This window comes from Micrasema longulum, unplaced genomic scaffold (assembly GCF_059751315.1).
Source record: "Micrasema longulum isolate JH-2025_06_02 unplaced genomic scaffold, ASM5975131v1 h1tg000210l, whole genome shotgun sequence".
NCBI lineage: Eukaryota > Metazoa > Arthropoda > Insecta > Trichoptera > Brachycentridae > Micrasema > Micrasema longulum.
This window is the reverse complement of record NW_028277415.1, coordinates 552043-567725: the sequence shown is the minus strand read 5'-3', so window position 1 is coordinate 567725 and position 15683 is coordinate 552043. Positions and strand designations below refer to the sequence as shown.

At 32.9% G+C, this 15683-nt stretch overlaps 1 protein-coding gene across 1 annotated transcript in view; it reads left to right on the top strand.

Moving 5' to 3' along the window:
- Positions 1-8212, top strand: part of LOC148283711 (uncharacterized) — a 31890-nt gene extending 23678 nt beyond the window's left edge. The window contains exons 7-8 of the mRNA XM_088243373.1: positions 1763-3162; positions 3751-8212. Of these exons, the coding sequence (XP_088099499.1) occupies positions 1763-3162; positions 3751-3859 (1509 nt within the window). The 3' untranslated portion in view covers positions 3860-8212. The remainder of the gene's footprint in view (positions 1-1762; positions 3163-3750) is intronic.
- Positions 8213-15683: the final 7471 nt, after the last annotated feature.

Sequence of the window (15683 nt, the reverse complement as noted above, 5' to 3'; positions counted from 1 at the left end):
TGTTAAATGTTGATTGAAGGGGTTGTCAAGACTGCAACATTTTTTTATCCTTGACTGGCATCTAAAACGTAAGATTGATCACCTTACCTTCATGTAACAGATAATTAAAAAAACGCAGCATTTGGCTAGTAGAATTTCGGGTGCCGAGGGTTGGAGCTCCTACTCCAGTTAGAGATTGACAGAAGAAACGAGATTGCTGTTTAATGCGTATTTATTACATGACAAATAAGATACAGCACTTGGTTGGGTAGCGTGAGCGTAGCAGCGATGATGGTTTGAAAAGACTGCACCTGAACTACACGCTAGAACTGAACTGAAGAATGATAGAAATGTACAGTAGAACGATGCTCCCGATTTCATGTGCAATACTGTTGGAGTTGCATATTATGTTGTATTGGATTCTATGGAAAATCTTGACATGCTTGATCGCGGTGATTGCACTATTTCAGGTGAAATTTTTTAACACGTGTGTGTAATCGATAATGGACTAAGTTTTTGTCTTGATAAACCGTTGAAGATTGTTTTCCTTTTTGTAGGACACTTGTATCTTGGTGCGAAGTACTGTATATGTAGGTTATCCAGGTAATGTGATGACAAAGCTGTTATTGCATTTGTTATCGATTTTCACTTGTATTTTGAGTGCTGAAGAGGCTTAAAATCGAGGTGTTGCGTTCTGGTGTGAATAAACTGTTGAAATGTGCAGCGTAGCGGTGTTTGAAATAATTATCCATTGCAAAAATAAATCAACCCATAATATAAATTATTGATGTGATTTTTTGTGCAAACGTTAGTGAACTAAAGTGCAGAAGTTATCCGTTGATTAATATCCAGCTGTTGTTTGTCAGATGTCCAATGCCGAAAAATGTCTCACTGTAGATTAACAGAAATCTACAGAGTGAGATGACGCGTGTTTCGTGGCAAAGAGTGGTCCTTGTTGGAGAACTAAGAGTTTTAGGGCTAACTGAATGTGTGAATGCGTTCTGAAGATCCTTCTCATGACTTGTGAAGGTTGGATATGATACTTGCAAGGTGCTTTGATGGCGATGGAAAGAAGAGGTGAGGTTGTAGTTCAAATGTGTGTATTCATTACATGGCATAAAAATTCAACTTCCTGAAATAATTGGTTGAATGAAAAAGTGGAATCTTTATGAAGTATAATTTTAATAATAAGTTTTTGTACGATTTTTAAAGGCTTGGTATGATTATTATATGCTCTTCCCCATCCAATTATTCCATAAGAAAGATATGACTATACAAGAGCATGATAAGCCATTTTGATAGAGTTTGGATGAACATAACTAGTTAAATATTTGAAAACTTAGGTGCTTTCAAGGCACGTATAGTATGCAGTCTATACGTACAAATATACATTCTATTCAAAGCACGACTTTACCCCCAGGAGAAAGCTGTTGTTTTAGTTATGTATTTGATGTCCGACTTGTAGAACAGTGGTAAGCAAATTTTGTTTCCATGCATGAGATCTCGGATTTAATTCCCGCAAGGTTGCCAAAACTTTATTTAAAAAGGGTATTCTTACAACAATATTTCATAGTATCAACGTACACCGAAAGCGTAAAATGATAACTTTGTCATTATGAAACAAATGATCAAGTTTGATGTACCAACGTAGTGCCCCATGCACCACTAGGTGCGAATATATAAATAGCAATAAGGATGATTGAATTATTTATTGATAAAATGTGTTCCTTAAAATACGCTTCTCTTTAGAAATGTCGCTAATTTATTGTGTTTTATTTTTCAGACATATCGCGTTAAAAAGTATGTGAAAAATTGCTGTAATGGATACTTTTTAGACGATATAAGTCATGAATGTACTCCCAAGTGTCTCCAGCCATGTTCCAATGGGATATGTTCTAAGCCTAATATTTGCTCGTGTCTATCTGGATATGTTCGAAATGATACCAATAGTTTGAAATGCATTCCACAGTGTCCAAACGCGTGCGAAAATGGTTTTTGCATAGCTCCTAACAAATGTTCTTGCGATGTAGGATATGAACTTATTGATAACAAATGCTTAACAAATAATTGCACTGTTAAATGCACTAATGGCTTTTGTTCTAAGCCTGATGAATGCACCTGCTTTCCCGGTTTTAGTATTGATCCTCTCGACAAGTATACATGCACGCCACAGTGTGACCCAGATTGCGAGAATGGCCAATGTGTCTCGCCCAACAACTGTAGTTGTAATATAGGGTACAAGTTGAGCTTAAACAACACATCACACTGTGAATCATTATGCTCTCGACCATGCGTGAGCTCTGTTTGTACCTCTGATGAGCTATGTACGTGTTTTCACGGATTTGACCTTGATACGTTCAACCACTTCTTATGTCATCCGATATGTGGTCATCCGTGTGAAAATGGATATTGTGTAGAACCAAGCTTATGTGCTTGTAACGTAGGTTTCATGTCATATCATGGATTCATTGAACATAACCTTTGCATACCTTATTGCAGTACATATTGTATTAACGGAGTATGTACAATGCCAGATTATTGTACATGTAATCCTGGTTATGGTCATCCAGATAATAACACACTCTTATGCGAACCAGTCTGTAAAAGCGGCTGTCGTAATGGAGTTTGCGTCGGGCCCGATCGCTGTATTTGTAACGAAGGGTTTGCATTAGATACAGTGAATCAAATGATGTGTACTCCAAATTGTACAAATGAATTCCCGAACAGTCCTGATGCATGCGAATGTAACGAATCGTACGAATTTGTCACTAATGACAAAAACAATAAATATATCTGCAACCCACTTTGTTCTGCAAAATGTACACATGGCTATTGTTCAGCTCCAGAAAAATGTACTTGTTTTGACGGATACTTGAGCAGCATGACAGATCCATATAATTGTCAACCCTTTTGCAAACATGATTGCGTTAACGGAACGTGTATTGCTCCGGAGAGTTGCGCGTGTAACGAAGGATTTGCCGTTGATGGTGAAAACCGTTTTTCTTGTAAGCCGTATTGTTCGAAACCTTGTCAAAATGGTGCGTGCGTCGCTCCTGACACTTGCGAGTGTTTTGTTGGATTCTCGTTACTAAATGAAACTTGTAATCGAGCGTGCGAAGAAAATTGCCCAATCCTGGAAACGCCACATATATCGAATGTGACTGATGGAATTAAATATCCAAGGTTAGTTTAAATAAATCATAACAAAATCTTTAAAAAAAACCTTGTCTTCCATAATGACGTTGGAATTAAATTATATTTTTTGTTTTGCTATCGTACTAATAAAAACAGAAAAGTACGTTTAACGGCTTGACGCTATTGCGAATAATATTTTGGGAAAGTTTCCTCTTAAAAGGTGGTTTAATTTTTTTTTTTAAATAGTCTTCAGTGATTTTTCCCAGAATTATTTAACCAATTTTTATTCCCCTAATGAAACTAAATCAACAAAAAAAAATTACGATCAACAAACTTATTAAAGGGTTTTTTTTACAAAAAATGTTTAACTGAAATTCGAGTATTTTCTCATTAAATGCAAAAAATATTATTTATTGAAAACTTTTTATGCATTTTGATTAATTTGAATACAATATTGAAACACATGTTTTCCGTATTTTGCAATAATTTTTTGAAAAACAATCCAAATATTTCATTAATGTTTAAAACAGGATGTTTATTTAGTTATTAAGAAATCGTTCTGATTTCAGTTATACAGTTTTTTGTAAAAAAAAAGTCCTTCAATTGTAATTATTATATGTACACTTTTCGGTTTAGGTACAACTCTTGGAACATTATATTCGTAGTCGCTGGAGTTTTAGTTTTTGGACTTATTTTGATCGGTATAGACCGCGTCAGGAACAGAACCACGGAGTACTGCTTTTAAGGTAAGTCAAAATACAACAGTAAAATATATGCATCATAATAAAACAAAAATAACGCCGTTGAACAGATTAAGATCATTACGATTTAAAAAAATAAATTCCAAAACATTTGAGAAGTTATTGCCGCTTAAGGGTTTATGGTATGTCTTTGTCTGGTTAAAGACATCATTCCCATTAAGTTTGAACGTCCAATTTTTTACAAATAATAAAAATAATGTATGATCTGGACACGAAAACGCAGTTGTAATATTTATTCAACGTGTTTAGCAAAAAAATAATAAATACTTATTTTACCTTTAAGTAGAATAAACACTTTACCATTTAAGTTAATGTGAATCAGTTAATTGCTGATATAAAATATTTATCAAATTAAAAATGTGGTGAAATTTGGACGGATGTTTGAGATAAAATCGTAATAACAGGAGGCGGAATCCAAAATAAAATGAAGCAATAATTAAAGCGATATAATTTTGATTTATTGTCAAATAATAAATACATAAATAGAAAGATACTCATTCATAAAATGTTAAATGCTTTTTGAATATCAAACAGACATTAGTTTGAAAAATTGTGAATATAATTAATTATAATAAATAATAATTTTAATAACCTTTATTGGGCATAAAAACAGATCAAATTACTTTTTAAAAATAATATGAATACAATACGTTGTTACATATTTTTATTTATTTATAATCCCTAAGAGTACATGTGCTCTGTATATTTCCAATACTATTTTGTTGTTGCATCTGTCTATGTAGGCAAACCCGTACCAAAATAGATGCAAGTTTGTAGCATTATGGTGTGGTAGAGGTGAGGTGTCCAGGGTATCTAATTAAAGCTAGGATATCGATTGCTCATTTGATTTGGGTCCCTCTCAAATATATATGTATATATATATATGTTACATATATCGTGTTTGGGCATGATTGGGTTGATTTAAGTGCAACGTTAACTCTGTTACCGGCACTCACCCTCCTTTCAATATATTTCTGTCGTTCCATCCCTTGTAACCACACTTCTCAGACACACAAAATCCTCTACCTGTTTTGCTCCCACTCTTAAGCATTTCAGTTCTTTCATGCAGTTACCGATACATACGTTGAGCAGCCATGGTGGCATCACACATCCCTGTTTGACTCCTTAACGAATTTTAATCCACTATGTTTATGACCCATTTACCTTTACACATGCTGTGCTGTCTATATACAGATAAGCAATAGCCCGTGTCAGATATCCACTCACTCCGTACTCCGATAACACCTTCCATAATTTTTCTCTGACAACTCTATCAATCGCTTTTTGCAGATCGACAAATGCGCAGAAAAACTTTTGATTTTAGCAAGAAAATTTCTTGTCATGTTTCGTAAAGCAAATATTTGACCCATACATCCTCTTCCATTCATAAAACCGCCTTGTATATCTCACACTGTATCCTTGTTAATTTTTCTTACTCTCTCAATCAGTATTCTTGCATACATTTCGCTAACAGCGCTCAAAAGGCTGATTGTTCTATAATGTCCGCATTCCACCCTTGAAGTTATAATGATGTATCAATTATTTGACATTTAATAACTATTTTTTATTTATTCAGTAATTATTTACTAATTTTATCATAAGGAAGAGTAGGTTAGGCTTATTAAATCCAGTATTTATAATAAGTAACACCTTAGTGCAGATATTGTCTTAACAATAATTTATTAAAAATAATTACAAAAACGTACATACCTCTCCCATCTCCATAAGAGTTCTGTATTGAGATTAAATAAAAATATTACAAAAAGCATGGCATAATTCATTAAAAATATAATTAAAACTTTATGCATATCGTAAATTTTTTTTTTATTTTTATTTTATTTTATTTTATTCCAGTAAAATAGCTATATAGTGCCAGAGCCAATTCTACCATATAAACATGAACAAAATTATAAATATAAACAAAAATATAACAATAAACATAAATATAACAATAAACATAAATATAAACATAATATAAAATTTTATATTGCAGCACTTATGGTGGTCTAAGCATATCGCGCCATCGCTCGAACAACGGTGAATGGATCCACCCTGCAGTGGCTTGGAGAATTTCTTTATAAGAGTTTTTCAGGCGTTTCCATAGGCTCCAGGCTCTTTGGTGAAGTAAGGCAGCGAAGGTGTTTATTCGTCCAGCTGTTAACATTTCAGAGGCACTGCAGTACCTAGGCAATCCGAATAATTGTCTGTATGAATTGTTATACGTGACCCTTAATTTATTCCATGCTCCTTGCGTATAGTTGTTCCAAAGTTCCGCTGTATACATGGACGTCAAATACGAAGTAAATATGATTTTCTTCACTTCGTTACTGCATTGAAAGAAGCGTCTCGCTAGCATAGAGGCCCTGACATTGATGGCTCTTCTCTGTCTCTCTATGTCCTGATCATCTTTACAATTGTCAGTCAGTATGTGCCCTAGATATTTGAATTTTGCAGTAACCGTTAAACTGTTGTTGTCTAGAAATACAGGTGGTAATGGGTTAAAAGGTATAAAAGGAACAATCAATTGTAATATATTTTTTTAGATCAGTTGATTTCAGATTCGATTGGCTTTCGAGCCTATCAATTGAGTTTGCCATATAAAAACATGACATTTAAAGGGTTTATGACTTATCGCCTATTTTAAATGATCACTTTACATATCCTGTAATAATAATATTCTCCCTCTGTTCATGTTTACACATATTTATTCAATTTCACCATCTTTATCAAAATTGTAATTGTAAAAAACTTCCATATTCCCTTCTCGAAAAAAATTGAATCCTCTTTCTTTTTTTATAATCTTGAACAAGGATTAAATCCAGTTAAGTTTACAAAAAAATCACAAAACCCTGTTTTTAAGAAAATACACAACCATATCTACTTATTAACAAACCTTCAACTTCAAAAACTCTCAAGAAGATGCTTAGCGATCATAAATACGTTTATATTTTTTAATTCTGATAATAATATACAAGGTATTTCATACCTACCGTAAAAATTCACTCGACACGGTACCTATTTTGATATTTTATAGTATCCATTTATTTATTTAGTGGCTACTAGCTACTAGACGTGTACGCCGAGCCGTTTGCCGCGGTGAAATCGACGTGGAAGTTGTGACGAATAAATCTAGACAGGTACTTCGTCATATATTTTTTGCGCGCGCCACCCCGTTATCTATGCCTCAAGAAACGGTGCGTGTCTCTTGTCGGTTTTATTATGGGTCAAAGTAGCAGGGCCTCAAGGCGCAAAGCAGGAGGGCGGCTATTTCGCTAAGTTTTCAAATAATGGACATGGACAAAATTCGGTGAGTACCCAATAATAACGCTCTTCTCAACCATTGATGATTATTCTTGTGCCCAAATACTAATTACTTGTACTAAACAGGGTTCCTTTTTATCAAAGATAATATTTTTATCTAATATGCTCTGACACGGGAGAAGAAGGGAAGCACTATGCGGTATTTCATATTTTTCTTTTTAATATATTGCCCTGATGGGACATAAACTGTATGACTGTATGTTATTAACCCACTTATCAAACTGCTAGTTTTGATAATGATATGCCACCTGGAAACTGTTTTTTTTGGCCGCCATGTCAACCACGTGTTTCTGTGAAGAGTGATTGGAGAGGGTATAATAACGTCCAGACGAACGTGGCTGGACGTCAGTCATTTAAGGAAATTGAAGGAACGATTAAAGAAGATTTATAATAAATATTAAATTCCTTTTTTACATCCGGCGTGGAGTCAAAAGGCTGGACCTGTCATGCGCGAGCATTCTGGACCAGATACGTTTGGGAAGACGCGCGAATATCGTAATATTAACAAGAATTTAGATTAATCAACGGTGATCAGTCAAGGCTTTCTTTAATTTAAATGAATGAAATTCTTTTGTACAAACTAGACGTCAAATCATTATATCTATTGAACTGTGTAGATGAGTAAATTCGTTATCTGTCATTTTAAATTAAAAATGGCCCGACATGGGGTGCAAATCACACGTGTAACAAATTTCTTTTGTAAGACATATGATTACAACTTTTAGCTTGATGTGATTTGAGATGAATAAGTCACTCAGATATCAACATAATATTAAAATTCCTAAATTCCACACAAGTCATGGTCAAAATAGCTTCGTCTTCAAAGGTGTAAAAAATTATAATAATCTCCCCAATTAATTAAAAACTATTAAAAATAATACATCAATAAATGAATTTTAAGTAAATCCAAAAAAAAAATTTGAACACGTGTAAAAACTACATTCAATTTTAATTTGTATGAATGTACTTTTGTTTTATGTTTTTTTCTTTATATATCCTATGTTTGTTTTCTCTCATATACTCGTTTATTTAAAATTATATAAAATCTTATAAATAAACAACAGTGTAAGTCACTCTCCAAGCACAAGAGTTAGTCTCTTTTTTTGGAGTTACAGTGATAACATTTACAAGATGTATAAAAGTAGACCTGTTTAGAATTTTTTTTAAACATGTACCTTTTATGAAATTTATTAATAAGAAATAAAAAAATAAAAACTGTAAATACTTTGTGTAATTTTGCAATTTGTAATAATGCAATTTGAGTAATTGGATGGGGTGGTTGTTCGGAGGTCATATTAAATCCATTGGTCATTCTCCAAAAAACAACATTGAAAATAATGCTAAAACTGCCATCCACTTACCCCTCTCATACTCTATTTGAAACAACAAATTTACTAACTGTCAGACAACTTTATGTTAGGGAAGTCCTTACAAATTTCTGGTCTTCAATAAAAAATAGAACACAACAAAATATTAAAACAAGATATGCAACGAGCATAAACTTTGGGGTACCTCTAAGTAGAACTGCCTTTTTTTAGAGGCGTTTTGCAGTATTGGGCCCTAGGTTTTTTAACATGTTGGACCCGGACATAAAGGCGTCTGTCAGTTTCAATTTTTATAAGAAGAAGGTGAGCAAGTGGATAAGGGGTAGACCTTTTTATATCCTGTTATTATTTTCACGACAAAAATTGTGTTGCTTTTAATTGACAAATATCTCCTTATTGTTTTTAGGTATATTTTATTTTTACTTTTTATTTTTATTAATAATACTAGTATTTACACGTATCTTTAATTTTCTTATTATGGTATATTCTGTAATTTATTTTTGTTCTTCAATTTTTAATTACTAACGAAATATTTTCAAATTTATGTTTATGCTTCAATTTTTATCTTTATCGGTATGTTTTCCAATTTATATTTTTGTTTAATTTCTTTATTACTAATGTTATATTTTATAATGTGTATTTATGCTTCAATTTTTATTATTATCGGTATGTTTTCTATTTTATAATAATTATGTCTCATTTCTTTACTATTAATGCCATATTTTCTAATTTATTTTTATGATTCAATTTTTATTATTATTATTACTTGCATGTTTTCTAATTTAAATTTATATTGATTTTTTCATATGTTATTATTATTCTTTGAATTTAAATAATAGAAACACATGTAAAAAATAAGGTCCTTCCTAAACACAGGAATTTCCCAGCTAGTCGGGACCTGAAACAAAGAAACTCTGTACATTTTAAAACTGTGAAATACATAAATAAATAAATAAAGCTTTTTATCAAATTCCTTTGACAACACTGGGTAATGTCATATTCTTGTGCCGGTATGTTAATCATATCAGGTTTTGCATATTTTTGTATATTGTTTTATCGTAGTAGAAAATACATCATAGTTTTAAATATTTTTAAATAATTGTATTATCTCAGTAGAAAACATATCAAAGCTTTAAGATTTTTATACATTGTGTCTACATTTTTCTATCTCAGTATGAAACATATTAGGTTCTACATATTTTTACACATAATTTAGCAGTAGAAGCTTTTATTTTCAAGAGGATTACAATAAACAAATGTTGAAATAGAAAATTGTGTTTTATTTAGGGATTCGTGTGGTGCATATGTCACATGGGACGGAAGGGATTTATTTGCGTAAAAGATATTAATAGTCTCATGTTTTACTTGGCTTATCTGGCCGGCGGATGAGAAAGTTCAGGTGCGCGCTTCGCCCCCGAAATTTCTTCATCACAAAGTACGAAACCTTCTATGAATCTCTATCAAACTAAAATACGGTTATTATCTCAGAGTAATAATGCGTGAACCTATAGAGAAGCCTTATCACTATGTTTCATAAAACACAAGCGACGTTAGTTTGTTAGTTAGCAACAAATTGGTGGCCATTTTGTTTTGTTTGACAACATAAACATAACGGTTAGATTGGATGCTTTTGTCGCTGTGCTTGACTTTGTTTGTAAATAACTTGGATATTTATGTAATAAATTAATCAAAATCGACTATGGTGAATTGCAGTATGTTTGGTTGCAGCAGTAGGAGCGTCAAAGATGTTAAAGGAGTCAGTTTTCAAAGGTAATTGATTTAGAATATTTTCCCATGATTTGCATTGATTTTTAGCATTATTATGTTGCTCAAAAACTTTCCTTGTATCAACATATTTACTTCAGGTACTATTTTCTCTCAATTTAGGAGAAAAAAATTGTGAATTAAAGTATGTTTACTGTTGATTACAGGCAATATGTCGGGGCTGCACTAGGCATCCATATAAAGTTTGAGTTTTTATCGAGTAGAGGTCGATTCAAATTTAACTTGAAAATAGTAACGTTAACCTTGAAATCGCATCTAAAATGACCAATTTTCAGGCCGCTACGACTCGCCGTTTCGGAGATGTGACGGACAAACAAACAAACTCAACACAGGACTTTGGTTCCACGGAGGTGGGATTTATGTCTCAATAAATGCATCATAAATACATTGTAAATAAAATGAATAAATAAATAAAACAATAAACACACACATGTATTTTTAGTTTAACAAAATAAATGTTGGCGAATTATAGAAAAATAAATTGGAATAACCCTACAATAATAAATACACAGGTACATATTTAAATGTATTTACAATGCAAATTAATATCCATTTGGCAATTCTTGACCTGGGTACGGCCCATTGTTTTACTGCGAACTGTAGCTTGCTTAATACCTATCAGTCATAGAATGGTTTTCCTACGTTTGGGCTCCTTTATAGCTTGGCGCATTATTACTCTTAGGTTATTATAGACTTCTAAAATCGCTGTTGCCATGTCTGCTTTCTATTGTAAATATAACGTACGAAGAAGTTAAATGCAAAACCGCCGCTGTGCGTGATTACTATTTATGGGAAGATCAACAAAACCAGTCGCCAAAGTACTTTTTATTTTAATTTTAATGTGCACATTAAACTTAAAATGAATAGTCTTTTCGCTACTTGTTACACCACGAACAATCTCCTCATTGGTTAAGTTGGTCTTCCCAAAAACAGTGATCATGCACAGTGGCAGTTATTCATATAACCGCCTCATATAACAAGTTCTTGGTTTGCGATCACTGAACTTCACAAATTCCAATAAAAAAAAAATCTAGTGCCTTTCCGGGTCCCCCCGACGTTGGCGATCACAACAGCGAAAGCATATGTATTTGTCCTGCGCTAATTTTACATTTTGCAGCCAGGACGACTGCTTATTGATGTACTCGCCGTAGTGATTCCTGGGAAAATATGACCAGAGTGGTTTCCCGTTGCCTTCTCTGGTGGATTTTATGTCGGGGTTACCTTCCCTTAGCTGGTTGGTTTTGGTTTTGAGGCGCAAAAAACTCGGCTTTCATCCTCTCGTTATCTGCTGTGATCACGCCGTTATAAGTGTGATCCCATTGCCTGGGGTTCGCGACGTGGACTCTAAAGAGTTGGACTAGTCAGTAGTGTTGCCGGTGGAATGCAACTGGGCGTTCACAGCATTTTATAGAATCACATCCTCCAGCAAGATGTGACTCACTGCGACCCTACTGACGGTTTGAATTTGAATTAGTTTCTGGTCGTTGAAAATTTGACAAACTTCACTTACTTGGACTTGTCCCCAGTTGTGCGCGTATCACAGTACAACACAAACACTCGCTGCACTCAAGTAAACTTTACAAATCGCCCTTCGAATTTTATTTTATCAACCGTTGAGGCTAACATTCAGTTTCTCCAATTGCGTTTAACTGAGAATGGGGTATTTGCTCTCTTGTCCTGTCACTCTTATATTAAATTGTAAATTCAGCTTACGTCACGTAGAGGGTTCCTTCATATGCTGCATTTACGCCATATACAGGGGCTTATCGGAAACATGTGTACGACACCCGATTGTAGTTATAATAAATTGCTCAAATGGAAAGTGTCAGGGCCAGTTGCACCAACAAAAGTTATAACATTATTAGTTATTAAATATATTAATTATATTATTAGTTAGTTTATGCTAATTTTATTTAACTTTTAATATATTTGCAGATGATTGGCACAACAACTCCGTATTTGTGACTACGGGTAGGATAAACAGTAAGGTGGCGAATTCCACGAGTAACCCGCTATATACTGACAAACAATTCTCTGATAAAGAAGATTACGAAAGTGATTTCTAAGAAGATAGTAAAGATATTGTTAATTGAATCGGCATTCACTTCGTAACACTTCATTTTAAATTATACACAATTTTTATTTTTTTACGAGAACAGTTTCGGGAGAATTTAGATAAAACTAATGATCAATTTGTTTATTTTTTTATTAAATTCTATGACATTGTGAACAATATTCTGTGTTTACTATATTAGTTTTATATCACCCGTCGATGGGAGGAGTGCTCTCCTTGAGTGTTTCTCCCCTGCAGAAGTAAGCAACCATTTATTTTTAAAATATTTTATTTTTGTAAATTTTATTCATTCTAAAACAATATTTTAATGTGCCAATATGTCTTCTTGCTCATACTGATCATCGCGGTTTCGGATGTGACAGGGTTTAAAGAACACCCTGTATAAATGATTTTTAGGAGAAAAAGAAAAATATCAAAAAATATCATTTTTACATATTAGTATAAAAGTGGAAAGAACAGAAATGCATTTTTAAATATGAAGACAGAAATGCATTTTACACAAAAAAGGAGCAAAAAAAATATGAATTATGAAGAGAAAGAAAAAAAAATCATTACATTTTATAATACATACATATATTACAGTGGAGAACAAGGGTTCATTTTTTCGTATAGGTTATATTAAAATAATCTTAAAATAGAAGAAGTTAGAAAAATACTAATTTAGAATACAGATATAAGTCAATAAACGGTAAACAATTTAAATCAACTTAGTATTATTTAGGTATTACAATTTAAAAATAGTAAACTGATACACTGTTTTTTAAAATAACATTCGCACTATCTAATTGCATATTGCAAAGATCATTTATATAAATAAGGAACAGAATAGGGCCCAGTGTACTTCTTTGTGGTATGCCAAATAAAGACAATTATATCTGCTCTTATGGTTATTTATTCTAACTGATTACCTTCGATTTTCTAGAAAGCTTTTAAACCAAATAAGACTGACTCCTCTTATTTCTTTGTGATATAGTTTTTTGAAAAGGATTTCAATGGAGATTGAGTCAAAAGCTTTTGTTAAATCAATGTGCGGAATTCCAAAGTTAAAAATCAACTAAGTCAATACTAATAATAATAACTTAGTACATGAAAGCAAGATAATCAGTTTTGCGTTTCAGATCCAGTTCAGGAATATGAAACTATGAAATATTACCATAAAACAAACTCCTTTAAATACATTGAGCAATATAACTAGAGTTAGCATGAGCGTTTGAAATATGGTCCCTCAACCTACGGCTAATTGGCATATGTTTGGTAGAACGTACAATAGTATGTTGCGAGCATTTGCCGGCTACTTTTGAACTTTTGTCTCCTCGCAATTACTAAAATGCCTATATGTAGGATACTGCACAAATTGATCTGGAAAAGATAGAAAAAGCGACTGTATAACCCTTTACCGGAAAGTAATGTTTTTATTTTAATCAATACTTTAAACGCTTGAAAGAGCTATTTAATGTTAACACGTTTTATCAATATGTTACCAGTCGTGAGCTATCTCCTGTCTCTGTCTTGCTCAGTTAGTCGGGCGTATAGTGAAACGATAAGCAAAGGTGACGCGTATGCGAAAGAGAGTGACATACTGAACAGGACTTACAGTAGATCGATGTAAACAGTCAGTGCTTTTTATTGTACTACGTGTTTTGCTTGCCAAAGTCGACGTGATATGACGTGCGACACTTGCTCCCTCCGCTGATCATTCCCTTTCCTTTGGGGGTGACTTTTTAACTCGGATATGTATGGAGTATCATCTCTATATATTATATCTCAATATCAAAATACATGTCTACATATTTCGTGTCGATTTTCCCGGGATACGAAGGAAATAATTAAAAGAAAAATAAAATAATACACATAAATTGCAGTATTTTGTTCGAATTAGAAATTGATTTTCAAATCTTTATTTTTGTGTATGTAAATTAACTTTAGTTTATTTTATTACATCTTATCTGTTCTTATTTTCTCTTTTCTTAAAAAAAAAAAGTAGTTTCTTATGTTTAACTCAGTTTTATTTCTTTAACTCAATCTTTATTCTTATCTTTCTTTTAACTTAATCTTTATTATCACTTAAATTGATTTTACACACTCATTTTATATAATGTATGAATGATGGTGGAGTTCTATAATTGAGGATATATATAAATAATGTTTGTTATGCTTACTTAAAAATTGTATGTATCCTTGTTGAACTTCCTAATAAATAATTTTTTTTAAAAATGCAAATAATGATTGCTTTGATGGGTTTTCACTGCTGCTTGTTTGCTTAGTTTCTACAAAAATTTAAAAAATGCATTTTTTCCATGCACTTATGATTTCAATACACCTATGGTCGTATTATCCCAAGAACGAACTATGAAATAAATCAGTTGTGCATTGTCACGATCCGTACCCCCTCATAATGAATATCTTTAACCCTCTTGCGTCGGATTAATATATATTTTTTTTTTCCTTCAGTCTTTTTTTGTTAATGGGAGTAATTCTGGGCGATTATTTATATTCATATATAGTTTTTTTTTATTGTGACAAATCCGATATTGCCATGGTTTTCCAAATATAGGAATCTCGCGTTCTCGTCTTTTTAAATATGTTGATTAAGCGTTGTTTTTCATCGACTACTTTTAATGACAAAAAAGATTTATTTTATAACATTGATCATGGTATCGGGACTGTCAGCATTATTGAGCCCTCTGTCTCGTCTTCCGACGTCCCGATTAAACCTACAATGTCCAAATTTAAACCTAAACAGTGCGTCGCAAACCCGTAGTTAACGAACAAAAATCTTCCACGGCCGAACTGACTACGGACGAGTAGATTAGGTGACAAATGTTTTCAGCTATTTATGTATCTAAACAACTTCGTTAAGCTAAACTTGCCCCAATAAAGTACAAATCGATAGGTAAAAAAATATGGTTGGGAGAGTGCAGAATAAATTTCTGCGCTATCTGTACCTAAAAGAGTGTGGATATTATCCTTGGCTCTTCCCAACCGACTTTTTACTGGGGATGCTAGGCTATCAGTCATTATGGAGGAGGAGGGACGTTCATTTGGGTGTTCACCTTTTCCAGGTGATTGGTGGTCGCATACATAACTCAGAAATTCTGATGGATGTAGGTCTGTTCGTACCTGACCACTATCTTCATCGATTGTTTTACCTACCACGATGCAGAACGCTATGCCGGTTGGTAGAGCAATCTTGCTACTTAATCGCATCACCTCAGATGTCAACATATTTCACGACAGTGAGCCTTTCCTTAGGAAAGCACTTTCTAACTTTTAATTATTTTTTTTACATTTTGTTATATTATT